The sequence below is a fragment of the Staurois parvus genome, unplaced genomic scaffold (assembly GCF_062004578.1).
Source record: "Staurois parvus isolate SC_StPar_1 unplaced genomic scaffold, SC_StPar_1.0 ptg000077l, whole genome shotgun sequence".
In the NCBI taxonomy this organism is placed as follows: domain Eukaryota; kingdom Metazoa; phylum Chordata; class Amphibia; order Anura; family Ranidae; genus Staurois; species Staurois parvus.
Window position 1 is genome coordinate 5,543,431 of NW_028317873.1, and position 13,380 is coordinate 5,556,810.

The 13,380-nt window shown below is 40.2% G+C and overlaps 1 protein-coding gene across 1 annotated transcript in view; it reads right to left on the minus strand.

The window, feature by feature from the left end:
- The window catches only part of PKD1L1 (polycystin 1 like 1, transient receptor potential channel interacting), a gene marked incomplete at its 5' end in the record, with an annotated part of 209,426 nt that overhangs the window by 145,085 nt on the left and 50,961 nt on the right, over nt 1-13,380 (minus strand). The window contains 2 exon segments of the mRNA XM_089669435.1: nt 2,983-3,125; nt 9,966-10,043. Coding sequence (XP_089525561.1) covers nt 2,983-3,125; nt 9,966-10,043 — 221 coding nt within the window.

Sequence of the window (13,380 nt, forward strand, 5' to 3'; positions counted from 1 at the left end):
GTATTCACATGCACTAATTATTTAGGTAATTTAACCGCTTGTCCTCCGCCCTATAGCAGAAGTACTGCTACAGGGTGGCAGGGCTGAGCAATATCATGTATATATACGTGATTTGCATTTCAGCGTAGGGGGCGCTTGTGCGCTCAGTTATACCTGCGCCACTATTTGCGGCTAGAGATGTCAATCACTGGGTCCTGGCCGTCTTTCGCTGTTCATCAGGGAAAACTGACAGGGGAGAAACCTGTGTGTAAACAACACAGGTCTCTCTCCTGTCAACATGGACATGCTGTTCTGTATCTCTCTGCACAGCAGAGAGATACAAAACAGCATTTCTCCCTAGTAAAACACAGCACACAGTAAAACACACCGCACACAGTTAACCCGTTGATCGCCCAAATGTTAACGCCTTCCTTTCCAGTGTCATTAGTACAGTGTCAGTGCTTTTTATTAGCACTGATCACTGTATTAGTGTCACTGGGGATGTCAGTGGCAGTTAGTCAGTTCCCCCCAGTTTCAGAATACCCAGTCCCGCTATAAGTTGCTGATAGCCGCCATTACTAGTATTAAAAAAATAAAAATTCCAGTATATATACCGCCATTTGTAGAAACTATAACTTTCACGTAAACCAATTAATTTACATGTATTAGGATTTTTTTTTAGCAAAGACAGCAGAATACATTTTGACCTAAATTTATGAAGAAATTTGATTCTTACATTTTTTTTTAATTGGATATGTTTTATTGCAGAAAGTAAAAAATATTGTTTTTTTTTTTTTCAAAATTGTCAGCTTTTTTTGTTTATAGCACAAAAACGAAAAACCGCAGAGGTGATAAAATACCTTCGAAAGAAAGCTCTATTTGTGGGGAAAAAAAGAACATACATTTCATTTATGTACAGCATTGAATGACCGCGCAATTGTCAGTTAATGTAATGCAGTACCGTATCGCAAAAAATGGCCTGTTTAGGAAGGGGGGTAAATCCTCTGGAGGGCAAGTGGATAAGAAATTTACATGGAATTCAATTTTAAATTTTTTTACTTTAACTAGGATGAACTTATGTCACATAAATCAAAGGTGCTTACACCTGGGGAGCTCTATCATTAACTTTTTGACTCGAGATGATGTTCAGAAGTCATGCATCTTCCCATCTTCTCTTATCGTGCTCAGTAATGCAGGCCATAGATGGGGAGAAAACCAGGCGATTTTTCTTTAAAAAAAAAACTACAAATCAGTCGTTCAATCGGCCAACGTTACCAGGAACGGTAAAAAAAAAAAAAAAAAAAAAAAAAAAATCGGCCGATTTTCATCCCGTCTACAGCCAGCAAAAAGTGTCTCCGCAGAGAGCTCCGCTATTTCTTTGACAGTGCTTTTACATTTATAGCAGCTGCAACAATGTATCTATTTGTATCCATTTCGGATACAGATGTTTTTATTTGGAAACAAATAGATACATTGTTGCAGCCGCTATAAATGTCAAAGAACTGTCAAAGAAATAGCGGAGCTCTCTGCAAGGACACTTTTTGTCGAACTGGAATTCTTCTTCTTCATCCTCTTCTTCTTCTTCTTCTTCATCCTCCTCTTCTTCTTCATCCTCCTCTTCTTCATCCTCCTCTTCTTCTTCATCCTCTTCTTCTTCATCCTCTTCTTCATCCTCTTCTTCATCCTCTTCTTCATCCTCTTCTTCATCCTCTTCTTTTTCTACTTCTTTTTGTCTTCCTCTTGCAGGTCACTGCTCATGCGCAGATTTTTTTATCGGTAAAAAGATCGGCCGATTTGCCCATCATTGCCGCGAAAATCGGCCGATTGGCAAAATCATCTGACCTTTTTCAAACTTTACTGATTAAAAAAATCTGCCAAAATACCGAAAAACGGCAGACCTATTAACCCACTAACGATCTGAAAATCGGCCGATTTTTGACCCATCTATGGCCTGCATAAGGGTACCATCATTGTTAAAGACCAGCAGATAAGTGGGGGGAAGGGGACAGTCCGACTGACCTTCCATGCAGGCATCTTTTAGTGCCTGTTATACATACCCTACAATACTGCCAAATGAAGCCCTATCTGTTCCTAAAGAAACCTTATGCAATTTATTAGGACAGTTTAAAAACACAAAATATGATTTTGGGTTAAATCTTGGGTGCTTATACTTTTTTGTTTCATATAATAATTTATTAAGTAAAGAAAGTGGGTTACAGTGCAGAATATTACACAATGCAGAATACAGGTGATTACAGGAGTAGTTCTGTCTGCATAGCTACAGAATCACCACATTATCACAGCTGAACATATAAGGTGGGAGATTGGGAAATGTGTTGACAAAGCCAGGGGTGCAGCTGCAACCCTATCAAATTGGCACACTAAACAAATGCAGCAAGTGAGAAAAGCAAACAAAAAGGGGAAGAGGGGCCCCATGCACACCTTATCCTAGTACATCAAAAAGTAACCAGGGATTCCAAATTTTCTCGTATCAATTAGGGCAACCCCCATGAGAGTAAAATTATTTTTTTTAACTGGCACAGGCTAGAACAATTGAGGACTGATAGAGATAAAAGATCTCTTTTTTACGTGCTGCAAAGAGAAGCTTATAGACAAAGTAAGATTCTAGATCCTGCAAAATTCTCAGTACACACAATCTGGTGAGAAGTGAGATTGGGAATCCCATCAAGCTTAGCATAAATTTAAGGATCTGCACTTAAAATGTGTTCATGAAGGTGCAAACCAAAATCAAATGAAAAAAGGAATGTTGTGACAGCTGGCATTTAGGGCAGTTAGTAAGGAGTACAGAATACATGAGCACACCTTGGCAGGGAATTCCAGACAGCCCTCAACAGTCCTTCTCCCCTAAGTCAGCCAAATCTTGAAGTCAGGTCTCGTAGGATTTGAGTGCACATACTTAATGTACAAATATGCTGATTATTGCACGTATAATGGTTAGTTTATAAAGTTCTGTGCTTCTAAAACTACTGTTTCTGTTTCTACCTCTTTGCCTGATGTGCAGAAAATGCTGAAAATTGTAAAAACCTCAGTGCCATATCTGGGTTGAACTTGGCATGTAATTTTCTGAGACATTTCATTGACACTAAGGTACAGTTGTGATCGCCCAACTTTTTTTCCATTAGATTCTAAAATGAGAGAAAAAAGAACTAGAAAGTAATTGCAGCATAAATGGAAATCTCTCAGCCTAATACAAAATATTGCTTTGTCCAGTTTGCAAAACAGTAATTAAAGCAAAAAAACATTATAATTGTTGCAAAGACACCCAGTAACAGCATTAAAAATATGCATTTATTCTAAAAATGTAACTATTTATTTCACTTTGTAATGAATTTTAAGAATATTCTGTATTTGTTTGCAGGTTTAATAACAGTAATGTACAAATACGGCTCTGGTAGAATTACCTCCTGACTTAGAGTGGTCATTAGCATTATTTGATAAACCAGTGTTTTGGGCCTTTGTATGGAATGATAATACGTACCTGCAACCATCAGAAGTACTTTTAGAGACAGTTTGCCAGAGTTCCCTGTGCGTATATAGCAACCCTGGTGCCAAGATCCCCCTTATGTATCAACTACAGTTGCAAGAAAAAGTATGTGAACCCCTTGGGATTACGTGGAGTTTTGCATGAATTGGGCATAAAATGTGCTCTGAACGTCATCTAAGCCACAACAATAGAAGAACACAGTCTGCTGAACATAATACTACACAAACATTAGATGTTGCCATGGTTTAATTGCACATAGCATGTAAACATTCACAGTGCAGGGAGGAAAAAGTATGTGAACCTTTGGATTTAACTGGTTGACCCTCCTTTGGCAGCAATGACCTCAACCAAACGTTTCCTGTAGTTGCAGATCAGACCTGCACAACGATCTGGAGTAATTTTGGACCACTCCTCTTCACAAAACTGTTTCAGTGTAGCAATATTCTTGGGATGTCTGGTGTGAATCGCTCTCTTAAGGTCATGCCACAGCATTTCAATCGGGTTGAGGTCAGGACTCTGACTGGGCCACTCCAGAAGGCGTATTCTGTGCTGTTGCAGCCATTGTTTTGTTGAATTACTTGTATGCTTTGGGTCATTGTCCTGTTGCATCACCCATCCTCTGCGGAGCTTCAGTTGGCGGACAGATGGTCGTACGTTTTCCTGCAAAATGTCTTGATAAACTCTGGAATTCTTTTTCCCATCAATGACAACAATCCGTCCAGGCCCTGAGACAGCAAAGCAGCCCCAAACCATGATGCTCCCTCTGCCATGTTTTACAGTGGGGATGAGTTTTTGATGTTGGTGTGCTGTGCCTTTTTTTCTCCACACATAGTGTTGTGTGTTCTTCCCAAACAACTCAATCTTGGTTTCATCTGTCCACAGTATATTTTGCCAGTAGTGCTGTGGAACATCCAGGTGCTCTTTTGCAAACTTCAAACGTGCTGCAATATTCTTTTTGGACAGCAATGGCTTCCTCTGTGATGTCCTCCCATGTACTCCATTCTTGTTTAATGTTTTCCCTATTGTAGATGTGTCAACAAAAATATTAGCATGTGCCAGAGATTTCTGTAGGTCTTTAGCTGACACTCTGGGATTCTTCTTTACCTCATGCAGCATTCTGCGCTGTGCTCTTGCAGTCATTTTTACAGGACGACCACGCCTAGGGAGAGTAGCAACAGTGCTAAACTTTCTCCATTTGTAGACAGTCTGTCTTACCGTGGACACATGAACATCAAGGCTTTTGGAGATACTTTTGTAACCCTTTCCAGCTTCATGCAAGTCAACAATTCTTGATAGTAGGTCTTCTGAGAGCTCTTTTCTGCGAGGCATGGTTCACATCAGACAGTGCTTCTTGAAACCAGTAAACCCAAAAGAGGTGTGTTTTTTAAGGGCAAGACAGCTGTCAGCAACACATCCAATATCATCACACTGATTGGAGTCAAGGTTGGCTCACTCCTGGCTCCAATTAGCTCTGGGAGAAGTCATTAAGCTAGGGCGTCACATACTTTTTTCTCCCTGCACTGTGAATGTTTACATGTTATGTACAATTAAACCATGGTAACATCTAATGTTTGTGTAGTATTATGTTCAGCAGACTGTGTTCTTCTATTGTTGTGACTTAGATGATGTTCAGAGCACATTTTATGCCCAATTCATGCAAAACTCCATGTAATCCCAAGGGGTTCACATACTTTTTCTTGCAACTGTAGAAGTTGATAAGTGTGAAAGAAAGAAGGAAGCATGTGCACCCTCTTTCGGGATTCTAAAGGAGACCTGCCAGAGGGCAGTGCTGGATCATATAAAGTATACAAAATTATTGGAAAAATTAAACAATTTTTCACTGTTAGAAAAAAATCACACTCCTGCACCACAGAATAGTCTATAACCACAGGTATGAAATGCTGCTGTGCATTAGTGTAACACACCAAATTATAAAAACAGCGCAAAACAATACCTAAAACAGATACCTTACATGTCATACATAATATAGATCATACAACAGATAAAATTATTAATTGGATAAAAGTGTAAAAAAAAAAACAAAAAAAAAAACTTAGTGTCCAAAACAATTAAAAAAACGTAAAGTCCTTTCTCCCAAACTCTAGAGTGCTTCAACAAAAAATTTTGATTATCGTTCTGTGATATGTGCTTCCACCATCCACCAGTGCAACACCAACACAAACCGCACTCACCAGATTTTGGTGAATAGCAGGCCTTTTAGGAATCCTACACCCTCTCTACAGCCTCCAGACCTCTAGACTTCCCCCATGCAAGACTCGGATGATCCTTCCACTCCCTCCTTGATAAGGACCTCCAAACCCGCTCCACAGTTGTACCAAGGGAGAAGAATTTCATATAGTGTGATATTGCTAATGACCATATAGCTTATATATAATAATACCAGGCCACTCACATCTTACAAGATCCATATTAGCATTGTTTATTAGCCTCCACCGGCCGGACAAAATATGCACAGCATCCAGGACCAGCTCCAGAAATCTCCCAGCTTGATTAGCAGAGGATGACAGTATGTGAGACAGATAAAATCCAAAAATGGCCACTTGGAACGCACCACTCAGCATGCATTCCACTCACCGGAAGTTGCGCAAGACGTTCAGACGGCAGACCGGAAATGCGTCAATGCGTTTTGCCCCTCTTACTGGGCGTTCTCAAGACTCACACCTCCAGTCTCCAACCTCTTAAATAGCCGTACAAGGACCCTCCCCTCCACTCCCATAGGTCGATTTCTCTTGTTATGTGTAAAGCCCCACTGTCATCCTATGCTTCACACCGAGGGATTCCTTTACATCAATAATACCAGACATGTAATGTGACACATCTGTACACATATCTTCATATTCTATGAGCCACAAACAACCCAAATTCTGTCCTTATATACTTCTTAAATGCCATATAATATGTTTAGACCGATGAAAGCCAATACATAAAAAACCCCAATAATCTTTATTAAAATCTCAAAAATGAATATAAAATACAAATATAAAAATATAGAAATCAAAAGAAAAAAAAAAAGAACATTTTTTCACTGTGTCTATGTTTTTTCCACTACTTTTTTAAAATAGTGCTGACCTGCATGTAAAACTTCAGATGACCAGCGGGTGACAACATACAACTCTCCTATGGGGGAGGAGGTAGGTGGCACATAAGCCCCCCTGCTGGCAAACTTTCTTGGGCACCAAAGATGCCAAAGGGCCCACTGGCTATTTACTGGGATCCTGCTCACTTCTTAACCTGAGGTTCAGAAGTGTGAAAGGAAGGAGCCTGTGCTCTCTCTTTTGGAAATCTCCCACTAAAGGAGATCCTGCACGACACGTATTAGTAAAATTGACACATTTGACAATTTTTCACTGTTTATGTTTGTTATTACTTTTTAAAAAATATTATTGACTCCTAAAATGAGATGACCAGGGGTGACAACCTACAAGTCTTCCATGGGGTGCAAGTAGGTGTCACATACCCCCTCCCTGCTGGCGCACTCTCTTGGGCACCAGAAGTGCCAAAAAGCCCAGTGCTCATCTACATCAGGCACAAGGGGGGACTTTTCTTGGTAAACCTCTCTTATAGCACCTTCCCCTCAAGTGCTGATATCAGGATGGCAGGTGGCCAAATGCTCACTGTGCTCTTAGCATGAGGATATCAACTGAAATTGCTTGTGTACCTTTTGTTTTAGGCTTTTTTTTTTATTTGGGAACATGTAGTTTATTTGTTTTTATTAAAAAATAACAAAACTACAAGTGCTGAACTTGTAATAAAAGAACAGGAGAAAAGGTTCAGAATTCTGCAAGAAGTCATTGCACCTTTATTATAAATTGCAATGATTCGATATCACAGCCTTTTCTAAAAAGGACGAACAGTACAGTAAGCACCCTTTCACATGCCATTGTTGAATGTCAGGAACGTTGGGAAAATATACATGGAAATTGTTTTTATGACTATGGTGAATGCTATCCAGGTAATTTCGGTTAAAATGTTGGTTAATGTACAGCTAATGTCCCAATGAATCCTTTACAAATAGTTTTTTGTTTTGTTTTCAGAACAAGACCGTCCAGTGCCATTAAGCTTAGAGTTCAATTTATGTTTATGAAGACAAGGGGGAAGTGTTAGGTTAAATGCATGAACAGGTATAGAAACTACAAAAAGCTCCATTCATTTTCACAAGTAAGGGTAAAAGCATTAAAAGTACAGGGGTGTGGACATTTCTGAAAAAACTACTTGTCCAGGAACTAAATCTGTGCCCCAATCTACTTGTCCCTCATGACAATCTACTTGTCCTGATAAAAAGAAATACATTTTAACCAAAGCCGTATTTAAATCTGAGGTGCTTTAAGTAATGTCTGGGGCTTTTAAAACAAAAGGGGCTTTATGGTGACTTAAACATTTAATATTTTAAACATTGCACTGTGTATCTCCTCCTCCCCTCCCTGCCTGTCTCCAGCACCGCACCCGGGGACTAGCAGGGAGGTGAGAATCCTTGCAGTGTAATGAGCACCGATTGCGTGCTCCTCTGCAAAGGGCAGTGTCAGGCTTATCCTTTATCCCTTTCACTGCCAGAGCTGTTTTTGTGTTTTTTGCACATATTTAAAAATTCATTTTAGGCCTGAAAATTACACAAAACCCCCACCCATGATATATTTTCTGAAATAAGAGACCCTAGAGAATAAAATAGCAGTAGTTCCAATTTTTTATATCACACAATATTATCACAAAGGTCTAGGAAACACAAAATTTCAGTAAAAAATACACTTAAGCTAATTTTAGGGCACAAAAAGCAATAAACTATCCAATTTTTTTGTAAAATATAAAAGCCGAGGTTGACTCGAGTAAATAGATATCCAACATATTAAACCTTAAATTGGGCTTGTGAAATAGCAACAAACTTTAGTACCCTATATTTTCTATAGGTGACACATTTAAAGCCCCTTATTGGTCATCAGTTTAGTGTTACAGAGGAGGTCTGGTGCTAGAATTATTGCTCTCATTCTGGTATGCGCGGCAATATGTAAAATGTGTATAGCAATGGTCGTTTTCATGTGTAGGCGCCCCAGCGCATGCTTTTACGTTTGTACGTCCATACATATGTGAGGGGGGGAATTTTCTTTGGGGGCGGGGATATATGCTTGGGTGTAACTTTAATTTTTTAAAACTAAAAAAACAATTTTTTTTACTTAACTTTTTTATCATTAAAAAGTCCCCTATGTGATGATTTTTGGTGACAGGTTCTCTTTTTTGAGACATACAGGGTCTAAAAGACCCTGCATGTCTTCCCTGTTCTCCCCTGAATGTATTGCAGTGCACATCGCACTGCATTACATTCTTTCCCAGCCTCTATGGCCGGGAATCTGTCACTGGGGATCCGGACGTGACATCACATCACTTCCTGGTCAGGACAAGAAGGGTGTGTCCCCCCTCCTCCCTCCCCTATACCCGCTGGCACCCATTGAACTGGTCCCGGGCCCACAGATGGGCAAGCGGAGCCCAGGAGACATAGTGGGCAGAGGGGGTGGAGGCTGGCAACATAGTGGGCTGTGTGGAAGCAATCAGGTGGCACCGCCCGAATCCTTCCACCTGACAGATGAGCCCTGCTGCTAGCTAAAAAAAATATTACCTGCCCGGCACCCGGAATACATGTCCCGAGCAGGGGCGGACTGACCATTTGGAAACTTGGGCACTGCCCGAGGGCCCGGGGTCAGTAGGGGGCCCCATGAGATGCCCCTGGTACCTTTTTTATAGGCTTTTTGGAGTTTGGGCAAGGACACAGGGGCCCCATGATCCCCTATTGCCCGGGGGCCCCATAAGTTGTCAGTCTGCCCCTGGTCCTGAGCGTCAGGCAATATGAATTGAACATCCCTGCAGTACTACCTTTGTGGTTATTTAGAGCATTTTTATTTTTTCTTGGTTTTGGTTTAGTATAATTCATGGTCATAATGTATTAATACTGACTTGGTGGCTTTATGGTTGATTTACACCTACACTGTACTACAGTAATGGGCTTTTTTAAATTAATAGACATGTGTTGTGTTAAGGCAGCCCAAACAAATGCATGGGCTGGCGATACACCAAAACATTTTGGAAAAATAGACACGCAGTGCATTACAGTGTGTTGCAATGTACTGCAACTTATAACTATGTACTGCACTTGGGGTGCCATTGCAAAAGAGTGAATGGTACTGCAATAGACCAAATCGTGTAATGTACATTAAAGTGCATTGCATTTGTGGGCATTACGACAACATAACATTGTACATGGGCTCTTAAGCATAAACAGGTTTTCTCGATTCTAACATATTATGATTATTTTTTTACTAAAATTAGACATCAGAACAGAACAAATAAGCAAAGCAATAACAAATTTCTTTTCCTGTTTGATATGCAGGAAAAGATAAACCTTTTACCTTTTCAAAAATGATCAATGTAGAATATGTAACAGGAGTATCACTTTACACATTATAATAGGACTTACCTAAAGTGACATCAAGCATGTACATCTTGCTAGGTTTCAAAACAAATGGCTTGAATGAAACAGGGTTAGAAGAAATACCTGATAAATAATTTAAAAAGAAAGAAATATAAATTATCCCATAGTTGTCTTAGATGGGATACTGGAACTCTAAAGAAGTACAGCTTGTAGTATAAAACAAGTAGAAATAGTAGAACTAAATGAAACATTCATGTCTTATCAGGTGATAAAGGAACAGCAAAGGATAGCCAAGGATGCTGTCGCAAAAACTGCGCAAAACACAGTGACGTACGCAGTTCAACCATTTTGTAGGCACCTCCATCTTGGTACGGAGTGTCTCTCATTTCTCATTCTCCTTCCCCCTCCCTTCCTGAGAGGCACAGTGACAGATGTGTGTGTGTTAAAAGTGTCATTGGCAGGTAGAACAGCAGGGGGCCCAGAGCTACAAAGCCCCCCAAGAGAGACAGAGCCTGGCTGCCCCAGAACATGTGTAATCTCTCACCTCGTAACAGAGATAAGGCAGCTTTTCCCAGGAATTGAAAGAGATTGTAACCTCATAAAACCTAGCAGCTTAGGTGACAGAATTAAATAAACATTCCTTACGTCAGTTTGTCCCCTATGTTTCATATCATGGATTATGAAGATGCTGGTTCTAATTCAGAGTCCGCCCGATGATCCCTCCCTGAACAGAGTATTGGTCAGTTACTCAGAGCCACCCCCCTGCTGGGGGACTTTAAAACACAGGTTAGAGGCCTAAAAAGTTAAGTTGAAGACATCTCCCAATTGTAACATCAATATACCACCTGGGGAGACCCTTTGCTCTGAAACTTGGATCTGCTTATGGCTAAGGCTTAAATGGCAAGTAACTTAACCCTTTAACTTCCTTCTTATTATCTCTTTGCTGTGCTATGGTTCTTTGTGTGTTTATATATATATATATATATATATATATATATATATCTTAGTTACATCTTTTTCTGTAAATATTTTATTGCACCTGTTTGACTCTTTTAGTAATAAATCTTTCTTTCTGAAAGTGTTAAACTGTTTCTAAAGCGCTTAATTGCAATTTACGAATTCCTGCCTCTAAAGAGACGCTACTGTGTTTTTTTAATCCTCTGCCCAATCGGCCTGCAGTGACCGTATTGGACAGACGACTTTTCAACCATTACATTGTATATTTGATAAAGAGAGTTTCCCCTTTCTCTGTACAAAAAGGGGTTGTGGCAGTGTAAGGGTCAGTTGCGTAATTAACTTGACCCAGTAACAAGCGCATCCAGGCTGCAGGCACAGATTGAAATCCATTAGCTGGAAAATCTCTGTGTAGGGTGCAGCTGGGTGTGGCATTGTTACGCACGTCACATCGCGGTCTGGATCGGCCGGTCCTTCAGTCACGAGTTTGGTGAGAAGGTCTGGGGTCTGACGTTGCGATCGTGCCATATTGGTGGCAGCGGTCAAGGGATTGTCGCATGTTGGCGGTGGTGATCTTGCACCCGTGACATATTGATGGCAGCAGTGGGATTGTCGCATGTTGATGGCGGCGATCTTGCGCCCATGACAGGTGCCTCTAAAGCTATCAGTAGGTGATTTATTTTAAGGACATGGGCTAGATCCACCACTGCTGGCGTAACAGGTGCCATCCAATCAGTCAAGTGGCAAAGTTGCCCAGCTAGATAATAAAGATATATATTTGGAAGTGCCACTCCAGCTTCAGATTTTGGTCACTGCGGGGTGGAGAATTTTAACTTTCATCTGTTATTTGCCCAGACAAAAGTAACAAACAGTGCATCTAAATTTTCAAAGAAGGATTTAGGCACCGAGACTGGCATGTGAGAGGTAACATAGAGACATTTGGGTAGAAGAATCATCTTTATCAAGTTGATTCTGCCTGCTACTGACAGAGGGAGCTTGGCCCAAATGTTAAGTTTAGTTTTGATTTGGCATTTTTTTTTGGACAAAACCTGCCTTGTCGCTTTCAATTTCATGCCTAGTAAAGATCTTGCATACTGTCCTGATACTAGCCAATTTCTATCAAACATATAATTGAAGTCTATATTTTTAACATTTTGAGAATAATTGAGGATATGGAAATAGGAGGGGGTTCTGAGAATTTGGGGATGTGGTTTTTGGTGTTCTTGTGAGCTCTGTTTAGACATTTTATAAAAATTTTTACAATACAGCGCAGTACATGAAAAGAGAGGTTCATGAACTATAAAATGAAACTGTTTTGGCACTTGCCAGTTTTAAGTTGAGGAAATTAGCTTTTTTTTTTTTTTTAAGTTCGCTTTCCTATAGCGCAGTTGTTCTCAACCTGTGGGTCGCGTCCCCTTTGGGGGTCGAACGACCCTTTCACAGGGGTCCCCTAAGACCATCGGAAAACACATATTTCCGATGTGTAAAGAGCAGCTACTGTGTAGAAAGCAGCTGCTGTGTTGAAAGCAGCTACTCTGTTTAAAGCAGCTACTGTGTTGAAAGCAGCAGCAGTATTGGAGGAAAAACGACACTCATGAATTATAATTACTGGGTAAATAATTTTATGGTTGGGGGTCACCACAACATGAGGAACTGTATTAAAGGGTCGCGGCATTAGGAAGGTTGAGAACCACTGCTATAGCGGTTAGATTTGTTGTGGCTAGTACTGCAACTGGTCAGTTTAGGCCTATTGCACTGGGATTAAAAAAAATGACATGTTGCAAACAAAACTATTTAAAAAAGTTATCATGAATAAAATTTTAGTGCTGCTGTATTCAAGCCAAATAATATCCTAAAAGCTACAATAAATCAACACACCAAAAATACGTGATGCCAGAATACAGTGTTGCTGATGCTGTCCATGAGAATTGTACTGTTCCGCAACACCACTAACCACTTAAAGGCATCTCCCAATAATGTAATTGAAAGGATTTTCCCATGTCATCCTTGAAATTACGGTAAAAAGTGGACCTTCTCCCAGCTGTATAGTATTTTTTATTTTTATTTTTTTTGCATTGGTACATGTTGCCTATGGCACAGCCCAGGGCCATTTTGACAATTTCCTGCCTATTAGCCTTGAACATTTCCTGAGCAGTTTTTCAAGGTTCGGCCCCTGTATATTTCAGTGAAGTTCAGTTTTAGGTTTGCAATTTTTGGACTTCACAATAGGTTCAGTAAATGCAATGCAAACCGAACCATGACACCCCTATGCTCATCCCTAATTTCTATCCTTGGTTAGGTCTAAAATCTTTTCATATTTTTCCTGACTAATACAAAATGGTTATAGCCACTTATACTGTGGACAAGTAATGTGGGGAGGACTTAAAGGGCAGAAGAGTGGAGACTGCCTGTGTTCCATATGGTGACTGCCTGTAAGATTTTGTCCAGAAGCAGGGAAGGTTTGTTGTAAAAACTGTCTGTCAAAGAGTTACTTTAGATCAGTGTT